The 17,078-nt window shown below is 44.2% G+C and overlaps 1 protein-coding gene across 1 annotated transcript; it reads right to left on the bottom strand.

Annotated features, from left to right (window-relative positions):
- Positions 1–767: 767 nt before the first annotated feature.
- Positions 768–2,916, bottom strand: LOC136626593 (speedy protein 1-A-like). Its single transcript, XM_066601639.1, has 4 exons — positions 2,848–2,916; positions 1,590–1,747; positions 1,127–1,185; positions 768–854 (listed from the first exon to the last, which is right to left on the bottom strand). Exons 1-4 carry the CDS (start codon positions 2,880–2,882, stop codon positions 768–770), a joined length of 339 nt encoding a protein of 112 aa, XP_066457736.1. The 5' UTR covers positions 2,883–2,916.
- Positions 2,917–17,078: the final 14,162 nt, after the last annotated feature.

The following is a 17,078-nucleotide window of genomic DNA, read 5'->3' as shown; positions in this document are numbered from 1 at the left end:
GTGAGGTCTTGTCTGTGTTCATGTGGTGACCATAGGAAGGAAATATGACGTCTTCATCTGTCGTCGCAGCTGTTGGGATCCGTGTCGGGTTCCCCTTCTGCCTGTTGGACTCTCCACATCGGTGGAAACCTGTGGATGTTCTTACAAAGGGTGCAGGGTGGAGGTGGGCTACCCCATGGGCCGTGGATGGTGAACTCCTCGTGATGTCTCCTGAATATGGGAATGGCCCAGCTGTGTTGTATCTGCCGCTGTCTTCTCCATGCCCAATGTGTAGGATCTTCTGCCATGACCTAGGATTAAACAGTATATGATTAATATTATTATCCCATAGACTCTTCATTCAAGATTGGAGTGTTTTGTATTATTCTTACTAACCCGTTCACAGGTGCTCCGGTCCACCAACGCATTCATTCCCATCCGGCGGAATAGCTGGTTCCGTTGTTCCAGAAATTGTTCCTTCCTCTTCCTCCAGCCATCTCCTAAGGCCCAGGCATAAATTTCATCACAGAAGTCGATGTCTTCCTCCATCTGGTTGGCTAAGAAGCTGCCAGAAAAAAAATTAAACCAGATGATGAACAAGTCAGAATAGTGTAAAGCAGATTACCTGTCTAAGGAAAGACCTGGAGAAAAGGGGAGAGCTAGCGAACACTAAAACAAGTAATGCTATGGGGTCCTTGAATCTTCTCCATAGTTCACTTGGACTCCTGTTACTTGTTTTATATTTCTACATCCGCCTGTAAATACAAATCTGTTGTAATAAAAGCAACTCACAGCGCTGGGAAGAAGTTTATTCTATATTCCTCGGTATGCAGTCCGGCTCTTCTGAAGTACACGAGGACCATCGCCAGGAGGTACTGGTGAGAGGAGAAAGACAGTGAGAGGCTGGAAGTAGATTTACTATCTACATAACTTGGAATTTATTATATATGTGTCAAGCATGTAGCGCTATTCTACCACCAGTCCTGGAATATCTGGGGATGGAAAAAAAATTTTAAAAGTGTAATTGCAAAAATATTTAAAATTATTGTCTGGATTTAACTATAAACAATAATTGTCGCTCCTTTAAATATGATGTAAATTCTGTTACTTGCCAGATTTTCTATTTCTTTCCAAAATATTATCTTACCTTGTCAGATGTTCTCATGCAGCTGTCTCTGGTTAGAAACTTCTTGAAGTAATCAAGCTCTAGAAAAATAGGAGAAATATCAATATTTTAGCAATTAATGTAGCAGTGTGTCTGTTTGACTTGGAAACAGAGCTCTGAAGTCCATGAGGCGGGCCACACTAGACTCTCCTCGCCTGCAGCTTGTTGACTGACAGTCCTCTCTCTGCTTGTGTATAGGGATAGACCTGTCAGTTACCATGATGCGGACGAGGAGAGTCCGGCACGGCCCGCCTCATTGACTTCAGAGCTCTGTTACCAAGTCAGACAGGCAAACTTCTAAGTGTGTTATTCTGAAACGCGGCAGTGTTTCAGAATAACACATGCGGGCACCTTGTATTCCTGTCCTAAGATCATGATTTATCATAGATTTATCTAAGATGCTTTAAACCTGCTGCAACACAAGGAACATGGGATGGAGTCTTACCGAGGACACGGAAGAAAGCTTCCCTTTCCTCCTGTAGTTGGGCCCGGTCATCCCTCCTTCTCTTCTGGAGGTCTTCCTCACACGGGCAGAGTTTTATCTTTCTCTTCCGGCTGGGGCGTCCTCTGTTGTTTCTTCTGGACAGCGTGCCATCCGTAATCCTTAGCAGGGGAAATAAAAAGTGATTATTATTAGGCCAATATTCATAGTTTCTGTGCCCAGTATAAGGGCTCCTACCCACTTACGTATTTTTAACTCTGCGATTACAGCATTGTTGTACATTGGAGTTAGTTATAGCAATGCGTTAAATATCAAGTAAATATTGCTACAGTTGTACATGTCTCCAAATAGAAGCCATGAAAAGTTTGTTAAAAATAGTCAATAATAATTTGCTGCATTTAAAAAAAGATCCGTCACATTATTTGTCTTCTACACATTTATATCTAATTCATGGAACCAAACTGAAATACATGCGCACATTTTGCAAAAAACTTGAAGTAATTCAGACTACTGCTCTATGGACAAATGAGCAAAAAGTGACATTTTCTGGATAACACGGGTGCTAATATTTCTGTTGACATTCAATAACATTCTATTATAAAACTATCACATCAACAGTGACAGTAATATGTTGTCCGCACAACCCAGTCCAAGCCAGAACCCAACAGCAGTACGGTAGTGTAATATCAAGTAGGAAAGTTCTATCTATCTATCTATCTATCAGCCTATCTATCTATCAGTAGTAGTCTGCGCACACCTCTATAGGTAATGGGACCATAACAGAAACTGTTACAAATACTGAATTACACGGTTAAACATAATCAAAACACATTTAGGTTACATCATTATCCTGCAGTTCTGTAACAGCTATCTGCAATAAACACTATCTATCAGAAGGATTTGTCTAACAACTCCCTACAGCTGGACATCCCTCATCTATCACTGCATACCCCCTATATTATGTATAACCCCTACATTATACACTCTACATATAAGACATGTCTATATAATACACTTCTCATATAAGTACACTGCCAAATTATACCCTTGGACCGTATATAAAGTACAATGGCATGACTCTTACCAGGCTCTAGTAGTATAACACATGTTTCTTCCACCCCACCCCTAACCACCCCCCCCCCCCAAACAAAAAAAACTAACAAAAAAAAGGAATAACACAAGAAAGCTGCAGGTCTGTAACACACCTTTTACAAGCAGGCTCAGCATATGGCAGTATACATTCCTCAGATTGGGTACTTACCTCTCCTCACGGACAGCGGGCGGTGTATTCTCCATCACTGATGTGGATCCGAATCTCAGTTGAAGATAAAAGTCGCTGAAGTCGCTTTAATAAGAGCAACAGGGAGCCGGTCTCAACTCTAGTAGAGCAATCGCTGACTGGCACCAACTGTCGTTTTCCTGCTCGGCTTGGAAGCAAATCCTGCGATCCTATTGGCTGTTGCTGGTGGCAGCTGTCACAATGGTTCACACAACAGTAATGTAAAGGGAGGCCGCACTCCCATCATCTTACCATCCATACTCATATATTAGGGCTTTGAATGGCTACTTAAAACTTTCCCTTTCTTGTATTTTCCATTATATTATCCATCTAGCGCCATTTATAGCGGCTGCCATGTTGTTCTTGGGTGAGATACAATCTGTCATGCTGTATATTCATACACTTGGGTATATTACAGCTTTATTCTTATGTTATCTTTAGTGAGTTTTTCCTGCCGCCTCCAGATGTTACCCTCTATGAAGAGAAAACTAGTTTTTTAACCCCTACATTTCCTATTGGTTGTTATTTGCCATTTACATCAGTTTTGTTCCAGCTTTTACCTTCTGATTTATATGGCAATTAGTAACTGTTGGCAATATGTGGATCAGGGGTCAAACTCATTTTCACCGAGGGGCACATCAGCCTTATGGTCGCCTTCAAAGGGCCGATTGTAATTGTATAGTAAGGGTTCGTTCACATGAACATATTTGCGCAGTGCTTTATGTGTGCAAGTGTTGTGTATGTAATAAGCAGTGAATAGAACCTATTGATTTCAATGGGTTCGTTGACATGAGTGTATTTTTTCACGTGACGTGCAATCACCTGGAAAAATATGCAGCATAACCTATTTTGTTGCGTATTACACACCACAATAGGCCATTAAAGTGAATGATCCTGCCAGTGTAAAAAAACAGATAAAAAAAATTTCCCCCTGTGTCCCATCCCCGTCTCCTTGTCCCGTAGTCACCCATCCTGTGGTCAGTCAGTGTAGTGTGAGGTTAGTCAGCATAGTGTCAGTGTTTTCAAAAAATTGCTGCTGTGTTCCCATTCCATAGTCACCCATCCCATCGCTAGTCTGTGTAGCCTCAGCATTTTTCCTGCTGTGTTCCTGACCCATCCCGTGGTCCCCCCACCCCAGTGATCCTCCCGTGTCCTGTGGTTACCCACCAATAATGCACTTTATGCAGTTCTTTGGGTGTATAATAAATGTATATATCTATAGTATGGCCTGCAGGAGGTTTACTGTGGAGGAGACTTACATAATATTTTAAGTCTGAGTCAGACTCAGCTAATGAGGAGGACCCCACTTTTCTGGCATTATCCTCTTCAATATCAAGCGAGTTTGAACCCCCTATACTCCCGAGAAGGTGCCCAAGGACTGCTACACTAAAGGATCTCCGTTCACCTAATGCTCAGTGGATTACCCCAGAAAATTTCAGACCCAGACCCCTGACTTTACTGGGAAGCCAAGGATACAATTTAATACAGCAGGGCTCAGACGGGGGGACTTTTTGGATGCATCAGAAATTGCAAAATTTTGGGGTATTGTATCATGTATTGGGCTAGTAGAAGCCGAGTATTAGGGCCTAGTTAAGTACGGATATTTTATAGCACACCCGCACAATATTCCGCATGGCTCTGTTAAGGGCACATTTTGAAACAACTTAACATTCCAGCATTAGAATGACAATATACAGTGCCCACCCAGCAATGACGCCAATTATGATTGCTTATATAAAATCAGGCTGGTAATAGAGCATTTTAATGCTAAATTTGCCCAGGCATACACCCCTAAGCAGGGGCATAGCTAAAGGTTTGTGGGCCAGGGTTCAAAAGTTTAGCTTGGGGCCCTTCTGAAACTTCACGACCGTGTCTCCCCCATCACGTTTAGCAGCATCGCTCGCTGGCTTTTTTTTTAGTGATTCATTAATGTAGCACAAGCCTTCGAGAGATAAGTACCCCCTCCACAATGTATTGTATATGCACACTGAAGACAACATCAGATAACCTTCATGCCATGTTAGATTCAGACACGGTATAATGGTCAGATATTAGATTTACACAGTGATAGCGATTACAGTGCAGTTACCTTCAGTGATCACAGGTGAGGACATATCTGATTAGGATCATTCACTTTTGGTTTTCACCTCTACCTGGCCCAGACTGCCGTGAAAACTGTTTCCAGCCACCATGCGTCTATGCAGAATTTGTAACACAGACATCTGGCTCCATGGTTTCCCACCACACACCACATCCACACACTATCCACAAACCTTCATCCTGTTGCCCCCTTTCATAATGCCAACCAGCTTTAACATCTAATAAGTCATCTCTCACAGACTGCTCCCTATGCTGCTCTCCCTCACAGAGTGTTCACCTCTCACACAGACTGCTCCCTATGTTGCTCTCTCTCACAGACTGTTCATCTCTCACACAAACTGCTCCTCATCATTCCCTTATCTTTACACAGATTGCTGAAACTCCTTATGGTTCTGCCCTTTCCCCATCACACAGAATGCCCCTCGTTGACGGCTCCTCATTCTCTCCCCTGCCTCGTCATGACACAGAATGCCCTTTCATGGTTCTGTCCACCTTCCTTGTCATACAGAATGTCCCTTATATTTCTCCCCTTCCTCCTTCATCACACAGGATGCCCCTTCATGGTTCTCCTTCTACCTTGTCATACGAAGTGCTGCTTTTTTCCCCCATCACACAAGATTCCCGTTATATTTCTCCCCCTCACCCACACATAATGCCCCTTATAGTTCTCCCTCTGTCCTCCTGTCACACAGCCTATGGAAGTCGTCTGGTTCCGCGGCACACCCGCAGCTAAATTCCTGCTCTCTGGCACGGGTGGCACGGGAGCGCGGGAGAGCAGGAGTTAAAAAAAAAAGTGCATAGCGCATGTACGCAGCACGCTGCCGGCCTGCCGAGCACATCCGCCAGGCCGAAGAAAGAAGATCTGTCCGTGATGGAGGGCAGATCCGCAGCGTCCGGACAGGTGCGTAATTCCTTTTTTTAGGCCTCATGTCCGCAGGAAAGGAGGGACCTGCTGCGGGATTCTGCATGGGGATTCCACGGCGGGCCTGATTTTCCTCATGGACATGAGGCCTTATAGTTCTCTCTCTGCCCCACTGTCACAGATCATGCCCCTTCTAGTTCTTCCTCTGTCCCTCTGTCACATACAATGCCCCTTATAGTTCTTCCTCTGCCCCCTGTCACACATCATGCCACTTACAGTTTACCTTCGAATACTAATAGAGACCTAAGAAGAGGAGAGACCACAGGTAAAGCTATATCTCAGCAGGTGTAAAACAAGTTATAACATAATATAGCAAAATTACATGCTATCGCCTTATGGAGCATAGAACTTTTCCTTTGAGTCACCTGTAAAGGCATTTGTGGTTGCTTTAATCTTTTAATACAGTGAGCTGAACCATTTCCCGGCAGACACGTTAGACCATAGGTGTGATGACCAAATACTTCACTGTACTCAAGACATACTCCCCAAAGACATTAGTAGTCGTGACTGTGAGGTTTCTTCCCCAATGGTTGTCCACCTCTGCTGGGGATAAAGGAAATCTCTCCCCAAATGTATACTGCACAAACCAGTGACAGGGGTCCTGGCTGTAGCATGGGGTCCGTCATGTTGTAGGTGCAGTAACATTCAAGTTCCTGTGCCGCAGTGTGAGCGTAGGATGTAGTCTGCTCCATGCAATTATCGCCTTGTGTAGTCCAGGATTCATCCCTCCCACCTCCCCAATTGTTTGCGTTCTTCCTATGCACAGTATTTGTTAGTGGGTCCCTTGAGAATGAGCAGATCAGTATCTCCCTGCTGGGATCTTTGGTGACCGCCTGTAATCTGTGGGCAAATCTGGCAGTAAGTCTTGTGGTAGGTTTTCCTAAACACGGGGTATATATTGGGGTGAAGCGCGATGCTAAACATGGACAAAATCTGGAAAAGCATCATTATCGGCATCACAACTAAACACAGGATAGTGCAAACCACTGATCTCCCCATAGCCATGTATGGATGTGAAAGCTGGGCTGCGAAAAAGGCTGATAGATGGAGGATTGACGCGTTTGAGCTGTAGAGTTGGCGAAAGCTGCTGTGTATGCCCTGGATGGCGAGAGTAACAAACAGAGAAGTCCTGAATCGTATAAGACCCGATATATCACTGGAGGACAAGATGACCGGGGCTCAGAGTCACTAGAAAAATCTATAAAGCTTGGACAGATCAGTGGCAAAAGAAGACCCGGACACCAAAGGACACGATGACTGATACTGTCAGAGCCGATACTGGCATGGATATCACACAACTGAAAGAAGCCGTGCAAAACCGAAAAACATGGAGGGAGCTCGCCTTTATGGCCGCTGAGGGTCGTGAAAGGCTAAACGGCTAACAACAACAACAAGTCGTTAATGAGATATCACAGAACATGCACACTATTAATTATATACCCTTCTTCTCAGCATCCCCACAGCATCGGGTAGGGATTCCGAGACATCTGCTGACTCATCACTTGTTTGATATTTTAGATCTGACTGATGTAATTATACATGTTCTGCATTGTGAGCAGTCACTTCTGTTCCTGGCACTAAACTAGGTGATACAGTTCTAGGCGCTGGTGACATCTAGCGGCTTTCTATAAGTCTGCATCATCTTCCTTATTAGGAGAATAGCGATACATGTGGGGTTCATCTTTCTAGTATTTATTTGCAGTACATCGCTCCGGATCACCAACCCGATGCCCTTCAGTCTTACAGTATTTGGTATTTTTTGCTAGCAGCTTATACCTGGACAGATAACATCAGGATTTGGGTATTAGCTATAGATTATATATGATTTTGTTCTGCTGCCTCTATTATCTATGGAGTACTGTGGTTGGATCAGCTATATGATTTTGTGGTCCAAATGTACTTTATTTTTTGTTTTCAGCGGTTTTATCCTTATTGTCTGTTTTTGCTTTATGCCCAGTAAATTTGATATACATTTTAATGGGTGTAACACATTTATTGTGTGCTTGCTTGGAAAGGAATAGCGCCTGTAGACCTCCCAAAGGACCCTGCAAGGTGTTATGCTGACGATACCGATTGAGACTGTCTGGTTATAGGTGTATTCTGGGACTTTCAATTTTTTTTTCTCTTGCTGACTGACAGGTTATCAGTAGATGATCGGGGGAATCATCGCTTGGATCCCATTGAATTCAACAGGAGCTGCGCTGCAGTACCAATCTGGACCTCTGCACTATGGTCAGGACTTTCTGCTCCTACACTGACCACAGTGACAGCGGACACGAGAATCAGCTGATCGTCCAGGATCCGAGAGGTGGATAGCTTAGCGAAAAGGGCCCCCCGCAATATATTGCCTCACTGCTGCAGCACGTGGGCAACTGTGGGTGGCACTCAGGGAGACGAGGGCCATTACCTGGGGAGCCAGCAGCCAATTACAAGCTGCAGACTTCCTTGACGAGCGGTCCTTCCTTTACACTGAGAGACTACAATTGTGATTGGTCAAAACTACAGTGTGTACTGTATATAATTATCTATATATAGCTGGGATAGGTTATACCAGCTGTACATACATAATCATATACAGGAGATGCCCAGGGTATACCAGCATGCTCTATATCACTATATACATCCTCTGTATATAGTGATAGAGACATGTTGGTGTAACCTGGGTATCTCCTGCGTATAATTTTATATGTACAACTTGCATTAGTTATACAACTCCTGTATATAGTGGTATGGACCATGCTATATAACCTGGGTATTTCCTGTATATGATTATATATGTCAGCTGGTATAAGATACACATTTCCTGTATATAGTGATATGGACAATGCTGGTATAACCTGGGTATTTCCTGTATATAATTGCACACACTACACACAATAAAGCAAAACGCATCAAAAACCTGCATGCAGTTACTTAAAAAACGCATCTATTGTTTAAATCCGCATGCGCGTTCCAATAGTGCAGGCGGTTTTTAATGTAATTTTAATTGTGGTTCTCAAATACAATAAAAAACATGAACACAGCCTTAAGCTAACGTCACACGGGTGAGCGCGATATGGGGCCATGAATCCATTAAGGCGGTGGAACACAATAATCATGCAATGCATGAAGGGACAGGGCAAGGTTTTATTGGGGGCTAATTGGGGAAGGAGCAAGACAAAGGCTGGACTTAGACATGGAAACACGGAACCAGGAACAAGAGACAAGGGATGAGGAACAAAGTATCAGGACTCAGAGGAGCTATCCAACATGCTGAATAGCTCAATCAGCAGAGGCTTCGCCCAGCTCATGTGAGGTCACCTCGAATGAGGTGAGGTGGCAGTGCCGCATAGTATGAGATCAGCTGCAGACTGCTGGTTGGCAGTCGAAATCCTTCCCAATAGAAATATCCGCTGCAGATATTCTGCAGCATTTACATGTAAATATACAATAAGTCATCTAGAGCTTTGCTGCCATGTGCAGAGTGGCCTCAATAATAATAGGGTCCCCTATATTGGCCCCAGTAGTAATAGTGCCCCCCTTCCCTGCAAGACCTTCTCAGTTTTATTCTAGGATTGCCATGGCCACTTGCTGCCCCCCTGTGAATGACACCTCACTAGTCTGTTTTTTGTTTGTAATACAAGACCCCCTGTGTCTTTTGTACTCAGTTGCTTTTCCTGTTCCTGCCTTCAGTCTTCTTTCTGGTAGCATGTTGTGTAGACTTGAGGACACACAATGTTAGTGCCCCCCAGTACAGAGTCTGAACCCCATATGCTGGGTGTAGATTACAGTTTAATACTAATTCTGGAGAGCAATTCGGTGGCTGCCAATAGAGACTACCTGTGCTGCCGCACTATACATGGTAGTGATACACAAAAAGGTGTCTTCTGCGTGTAACAGGTAGCATGCAAGGCACAGTGTGCTAGGTAGCCCACCGGGAGATCAAGAATGTGCAACATCCACACTGCTCTCAGTTTTCTCCTCAGCGCCGGCTGGCCACCCATGTGCTTAAGTAGCTAATCTTGTGTTGCTTGCTGATTGGTGGGAATCTCACCATTTGAGTGCCCCACCAATCTCGAGAATAGGGTCCCGTGTCCCCCCTCCTCACTGTGGGCTTGCTGCACCCCCTGCAGTAAAGAGGAGACTGAATGGAGCATTTGAGTGCGCTGCCTTTCCATTCACTTTCAGTGGGAAAGGTGTGGAGATAGCCTAGGTGCAATCACTCGGATATTTTCACCAGCCCCAAAAAAATGAATAGAGCTCCGACTATGCATCCTCAGCCAGCGGTCCATTCATTGTGATGTTACCTGAAAGGAGAGAAGCAGCTCCTGCAGTGACAGTCTGATGAACACAGGACCCACATTCTCAAGATCAGTGGAGGTCTGAGCGGTGACACCCCCACCAATCAGCAAGTTATCCCCTATCTAGTGCATGGGAAATAACTTGTAATCTTGGTACAACCCCTTTAACCAAAGCCAGGAGTGGATCCAAAAGAAATGAAAATTCTAACGATGTACACGCAGTATCATTTTAACAGCATTGTGGCCCCCCCAGGCAAAGCAGTGAACTGGGGCCCCTACGACAACAACTCACAGGAATAAAAATGTAAATTGTTGGTAAAATTAAACATATATTTATTTTATTGGCACTTCCAACAAAATCAGTGTTGAAACATTAAAACCATGCTGTGCAGGAACAACTAATCAACATGATGAAACGGTTATTCACCTGGACATGTATATTGTATGGGGATGTGGCAGGTATGGGACGACGTCGAGAAAACTCGGGAGGACGAGCCAGTTAGTAATCGGCGACCTAGACCAGAGGACTGGTTGTTCATAGTCCCAGGCTACTTTACTCCAGAAAGTAACAAGACGATGCACTACGCTTCACGAGGGGATCCACACATCCATTCAGCTAGTGACATAGCGCACACTGACCTGCAGGAAGCAGAATGCCGAGAATGGATGTAACGTGACAGGAAGAAGAGGATCCAGCCGGCTGGAGGTGAGGTGATCCGGGGGACAGGGAGGCCAAGAGAAGATGCGGTAAGAAGACTGACGGGGAGGAATAGGTAAGTATAGGATTTTTCTTTTCTAATAACAGAACCCCTTTAACGAGTTAAAGCTGTATTCCCGTCTCAGCGTCTCACCCTCTCTTGCTCTTTGTCACATCCAGGCTGTCTGAGGTGGCCAGGCTTTATGGAAACAGACAAGTAGACTGTTCTATGTTCTTTCCTTGTCACTTATGGCAGTGAATAGGAGATATGTAATCAGCGTCATTTCTGGGATGCGGAGACAGAGTACCTCTTAATAAATCCTGCACTTGAGCAGGGGGTTGAACCCGATGACCCTGGAGGTCCCTTCCAACTCTACCATTCTATGATTCAGTAGAATGCTGTCTTGTTAACGGTCACACGACTTTTGCAGGTAAACCGCAGTTTTACTGAGAAAACTGTACAGCCATTAATCAATGTTAATAGCTTGCGGTTTCTGCATGGGACTGTGTGTAGGATGAAACCATAGGCATCTGAAAACCGCACATGGTTTGACTATTTTCTGCAGTTTTGTGATGTAGTTGCTGGCCATGGGTATGTTTGGAAATGCGCCCCTTGACCCCTATTGTGGTGAGAGCTGTTTTCAGGTAGTTGAAAACTGTTGACAGGTTCCCTTTAAGTTGTGAGATGTACTTTTACTTTGCAGGCACTACATGTCCCTATTAAACTAGTATGACGTTAGCTCAGGAAGTGTTAACACGCCGTGCATTGAGACCCGTCTGAGATATAAACTTTGTGCTCTCATAGGACAATATTTGTTATTGATGAGCTATTCTCAGTATATGTCCTCAATATCAGATCGGTGGGGGTCTGTTTGAAAAGGCTGTGGCCTTTGGGTGAATGCCGCAGCCTCTTCCCAGGCATGGGATGTCACATTTAGCGGTTATATGGCCTGAGAGTAGCTCAGTTCTATTTAAGTGAATGGGATTGAGCTGCTATACTGTAAGCAGCACAGTGGCCACATCACTTATCCAAGCTCTGCAGCTACTTCAAACAGCTGGTCGGGGGATCCCAAGCAGCAGATCCCAACTAATATGATATTGATGACTTATCCTAAGGAAAGGTCATCAATATCTTAGTCTGAGAAAACCGCTTTAGGCAAAACAGCTCCAATACTGCTCATCCATTAGTCCCTATAGAAGTCAATAGGGATGTGCAAATGGGAGTGCAATATGATAGGAGTTACATGAAACATTGTAAATGCGTAGGAAAAAGAACACATCTGGAACTCATTAGACTAATTAGCTATTTAAATGGTTGGGAGCATTGGTGCTTTTTGGCACGTGCAAAAAGCAACATTCATTCCGCAAAAACGTGACACTCATGCGCGCCCAAATACACATTGCTCGTATGAAGCCGGCCCTAGGCTGGCTTCAGACAAGTGTATCTCAGCTCTGTATTTGGTCCATGGGACCGTACTATGACGCTACTATAAATTTATGTATTTGTTCACATGGCCGTTTTTCCCAGGTGTTTCTTAAAAATGCATGATGACCCATTTTGGGCGTTTTTGCCTCCATATTGTGATTCTTTTCTATAGGACAAATATGGATCAACATTTTCCCAGTAGAAAATATAATAAACAGAGACAAATACTGAACAAATATTGATGAAATACTGATGATATACGGTTGTAATGTCATGTAATACATCCCTATTACAAATCCCATATTTCGGTCATATTAGTCCAGAAAGTAGAAGATTTCCAGCAGCAGCTTAAGGATAAAAAAATTACTTTTATCCCTCCATGTACAAATCACAGAAAATAGCAACGTTTCAGCTCCAATGCGGGAGCTTTCATCAAGCCTGTATTGGAGCCGAAACGTCGCCGTTTTCTGTGATTTGTACATGGAGGAATAAAAGTTATTTTTTTCATCCTGAACCTGCTGCTGCTGGACATCTTCTACTTTCTGGACTATCGTGGTGCAGATTTTGGATCCATCTGCTAGTCCGGCGCGCAGCTTTACCAGTTCCAGCCATATGGGTTTGGCCTACATGTGAGTGCTGCTGACACTCTCTCTTGAGCACTACTTTGCGGTCATATTACAATACACTAGTATGAAGCCAGCCTTAGGGCGCCCACCCACTGGCGATTTTTTTCCCTGCGAAATTCGCAGCATTTTTTTCTCTGCAGTGGTCTATGGGACTTGTAATGTTAAAATTGCGATCGCGCAAAATCGCAATTTACCGCGAAACATTACAAGTCCCATAGACCCCTGCAGAGAAAAAAATGCTGCGAATTTCTCAGGGAAAAAAATCGCCAGTGGGTGGGCGCCCTTACGCTGAATTCACACAGCCATATATTGGCCGGGTTTTGACGTCCGACCGATATACGCTGCCCCATCTGATGCATTGGTTTACAATGCATCAGTGCACATGGGCATAGTACCACCGTGTAAAAGCGCCCAGCAGGCCAAGATAAAGCATTTTGACTGGGCGCTTTTACGCCACTACCAGCTGCATAGACTCCTATGGGAGCCTATGACAGCTGCTGGAGAAGGGAGGTGGAAGGGAGTTTAGTAACATGACTGCTAAACTCCAACTCCCTTCCCTGCTCCTCTCTGCCCCTTGCTGGCTGTTTGCAATGGGAGGGGGCGGGTCAGAGAGGCTGGCTGTGACTAGGGGCGGAAAGGGGGCGGGAGCTTATCACACAATCTCCTGCCCCTTCCCGCCTTATCTCCTTGTCAAGAGACGGTGAGGGGAAGGGAAGGAGAAGACAAGGGGCATACATGCCGAGGCATTGCGGCCTCGGCATATGTGCACCAGGCTAAGGTCGTCGAAACGGGCGCACAAACATTAGATTTGTGCATCCATTCCCATGTTTTTACATAGCCTGGGGCGAATGTAAAAACACTGACGCCTGTGTGAATCCAGCCTTAGGAAGTGTTCACATCACAATTTAGTCTCCGTCCAAGGGCTCCGATTAAATCCCTAAAGACCGGGATTCAGGCGGAGCCTGGCACAGAACTATAGGCCGTTACTGCTTTGTGGCCTATATCCTCCCAGCACCTATCCATGTCCCTGCACAATAATAGTTAAAATAAAAAATACAAGGAATAAGACTCTAATTATCACAAAAAGCCTATACTTTATTCATTACGACAACCATGAATAACAGAATAACGAAATTGAACCCACATAAATACAAGTAGTGTAAAAACAAGAGGTGTCCCCCTCTGGGGACACCCATGAGGAGACGAAAGCCCAATAGTTACTCAGATAAATTAAACATATTCCTATCGGATATGCCAAAAGTGTAAATATGACATTAGATGTACAAAATAATAGCATATGGTTCAATCCATGTCACTCTGTATCATCGGTGCCCTTGTGGAATTGCACAAGTATCGCTGCTTTTCAGTGGCTTCCTCAGCTGTATATCACGATTCTCATAGGATACAGTATATAAACTGATCAGTCATAACATTTAAACCACTGACAAGTGAAGTGAACACCATTGATTATTTTGTTACAATGGCACCTGTCAGGCAGTGGGATATATTGGCCAGGAAGTGAACAGTCAGTTCTTAATGTTGATATGTTGGCAGCAGGAAAACCGGACCAACATACGGATTTGAGCCATTTTAAAGTGTTTGAATAGAGTTTAGTTCCGTTGCATTACTTACATGTTCACCATGGCATCCCGTTACCTTCACACCGGGGCACAGAGCCAGGGCAGCTCTTTCAGAATTAATAGCCCGGAACTGGACATAACCAGCAGTGAACTATTCTGCAGAACAACTGGGGTCTTACTTGCTCCTTCTTGTGAATAATATGATTTTGTCTTCTCAGCACTTCTGAAGTCATATACAATGGAAATAAAGGTCCGTTTCCTGTAAGGCAGGCTCCAGCATTATACACCACTCGGTATGTCTGGGAGATAATTAACTTGATTATGTATATATGTTATTTAAAGTCTCACAATTTACATTAGGACAATCGTCCAGAACTGTAACCCATTTTCTATGTAGATTTTTGCAACCAATTTTTTAAAATCCAAATTGTATTAAATTTAGGAAAATATACTGTTTATTATATGCAACTGTGATGCTGCTACAGTATGTGTCTCCACAGTTAGAGACTATGTGCAGTGTGATCCTGCAATAAGTGATTGTTAAATGGATTGCCCCATCTTAGCACTTTCTGACTGAGATGAGAAACCCGTGGCCTTTTTCCCGACCACCTTCCCGAAAACAGTCTAGGCAGGAGTCTTACGTTGTTTCCATAACTTCTATTAAAGTGAATGGGTTTTATGCAAATAGCGTAGAGTGCTGTTCTGCACTGTTTCTGTAAATCCCATTCACTGCAAAGGGAGTTACGGTGACAGCGTAAGGCTGCTGCCTTGGCTGTTTCTACCTAGTTGGTTGGGAAACGGGCCATGGGTTTCTCATCTCATACAGGATGAAAAAGCGTCATATCTGTGGTCGGTGCTACTAAATAGACATACCCAAATACAAGAGACTTCTGTATTTTTTAAACATTTCAATTACAAGTGTATTTGATACTATAGACTTGCACCTTCTACAAGAAAAGCAGCTGTCAGGAATCAAACTAGGGACCTCCTGCTCTTTAGTCAGTGGTTGTCACTACTGAGCCATCCAATCTGTGATAGTACCCTTGCATTACTATCATCCTTGTTCCATGATCCCACCTATTTAGCTCCTGCCTCCTGGTCCTGACCCCACCTCTTGTAAAAGCCTAACCATGCTACTGCACCAGCGTGTGATTAATCTGCTGCACGGCACTGTTTGATCAAGCTCCACATTGCCTGCTCCTCTGCTATTCCTGCAAGATCTCCTGATACTGATTTCTGGATTCCTCTCTGACTATGCTACCCACCTCATCCCTCTGTGCTGCAAACCGAAACCTCCCGTTGCTGACATCTGGTTCACACTTGACTCTGGACCTGTGGCCATTACACCTGAGGCTCCAGCCTTGTACCCAAAACTGCTACAGTAGCTTTTTTCATTTTATGGAGTACTTACTTGATACAGATGGAAGAGATTTCCATCCAGTTGAGTAAAGAATAGAGATGAGCGAGCATACTCGTCCGAGCTTGATACTCGTTCGAGTATTAGGGTGTTCGAGATGCTCGTTACTCAAGACGAGTACCACCCGATGTTCGAGTTACTTTCAATTTCTTCCCTGAGAAATTTGCACGCTTTTCTGGCCAATAGAAAGACAGGGAAGGCATTACAACTTCCCCCTGCAACGTTCAAGCCCTATACCACCCCCCTGCAGTGAGTGGCTGGCGAGATTAGGTGTCACCCGAGTATTAAAATCTGCCCTCCCGCGGCTCGCCTCAGATGCGTTCTGACATAAATCAGGGAAAGTGCTGCTGCTGGTGCTGCTGCTATAGGGAGAGCGTTAGGAGTTATTTTAGGCTTCAAGAACCCCAACGGTCCTTCTTAGGCCATAGAAATCGCAGATCGCACCTATGTGCGATCTGCGATTCCTGTTCTCTTCTTTATATGCGCTCAATGGGGCCGGCGGCAGCAGCGCCGACCCCATTGAGAACATATAGAAGACAAATCATTCTTCTCTGCCACAGCTGTAACAGCTGTGGCAGAGAAGAACGATGTTTGCCCATTGAATTCAATGGAGCCGGCAATACAGCAGGTTCCACTGAAAGCAATGGGCTGCCGGCGATCGTGGGATGAATTGTCGGGAAGGGCTTAAATATATAAGCCCTTCCCTGCAATTCATCCAGAAATGTGTTACAATAAAAATATATACCGTATATACCGGCGTATAAGGCGACGGGGCGTATAAGACGACCCCCCAAATGTCAGCTTATACGCCGGGAATACAGCGGAGCAAAGAATAAAAATCATTACTCACTCCTGTGAAGTAGCAATCCAGGAAACTCTGGAGCCAGCCTTGCCAGTATGGTAATATTTTTCGATTACTATGAGTATTACTTGGTGCTTGGATAGTGGAAAAAATTATAATTTGCCCTTTGTATACTGGGGTTTATTCAGTAACAGTATGGGTCTATTTGTTACTTACTATAGCATATATAAAGCAAGATAAAGCGCAATATAATGGGATGCAACAGTATAATAACTGTAGACATTTTCAAAAAGATCTTAGTCAATTTGCAATTTCCTCACATAATCTCACATTGACAATCTCTATTGGTCCTTCTGGATTTTA

The sequence above is a fragment of the Eleutherodactylus coqui genome, chromosome 4, assembly GCF_035609145.1.
Source record: "Eleutherodactylus coqui strain aEleCoq1 chromosome 4, aEleCoq1.hap1, whole genome shotgun sequence".
In the NCBI taxonomy this organism is placed as follows: Eukaryota; Metazoa; Chordata; class Amphibia; order Anura; family Eleutherodactylidae; genus Eleutherodactylus; species Eleutherodactylus coqui.
Note: the sequence above shows the minus strand (reverse complement) of the source record. Positions and strands in the feature narration are given on the sequence as shown.

Excerpts from the sequence above, each read along its gene's own strand:
- LOC136626593 (XM_066601639.1), bottom strand. The coding sequence starts at position 2,882 with ATGGAGAATACACCGCCCGCTGTCCGTGAGGAGAG. Across the intron at positions 1,748-2,847 it reads CCCGCTGTCCGTGAGGAGAG|GATTACGGATGGCACGCTGT; the intron begins GTAAGTACCCAA and ends TCCCCTGCTAAG. Across the intron at positions 855-1,126 it reads GCATGAGAACATCTGACAAG|TACCTCCTGGCGATGGTCCT; the intron begins GTAAGATAATAT and ends TCCTCTCACCAG.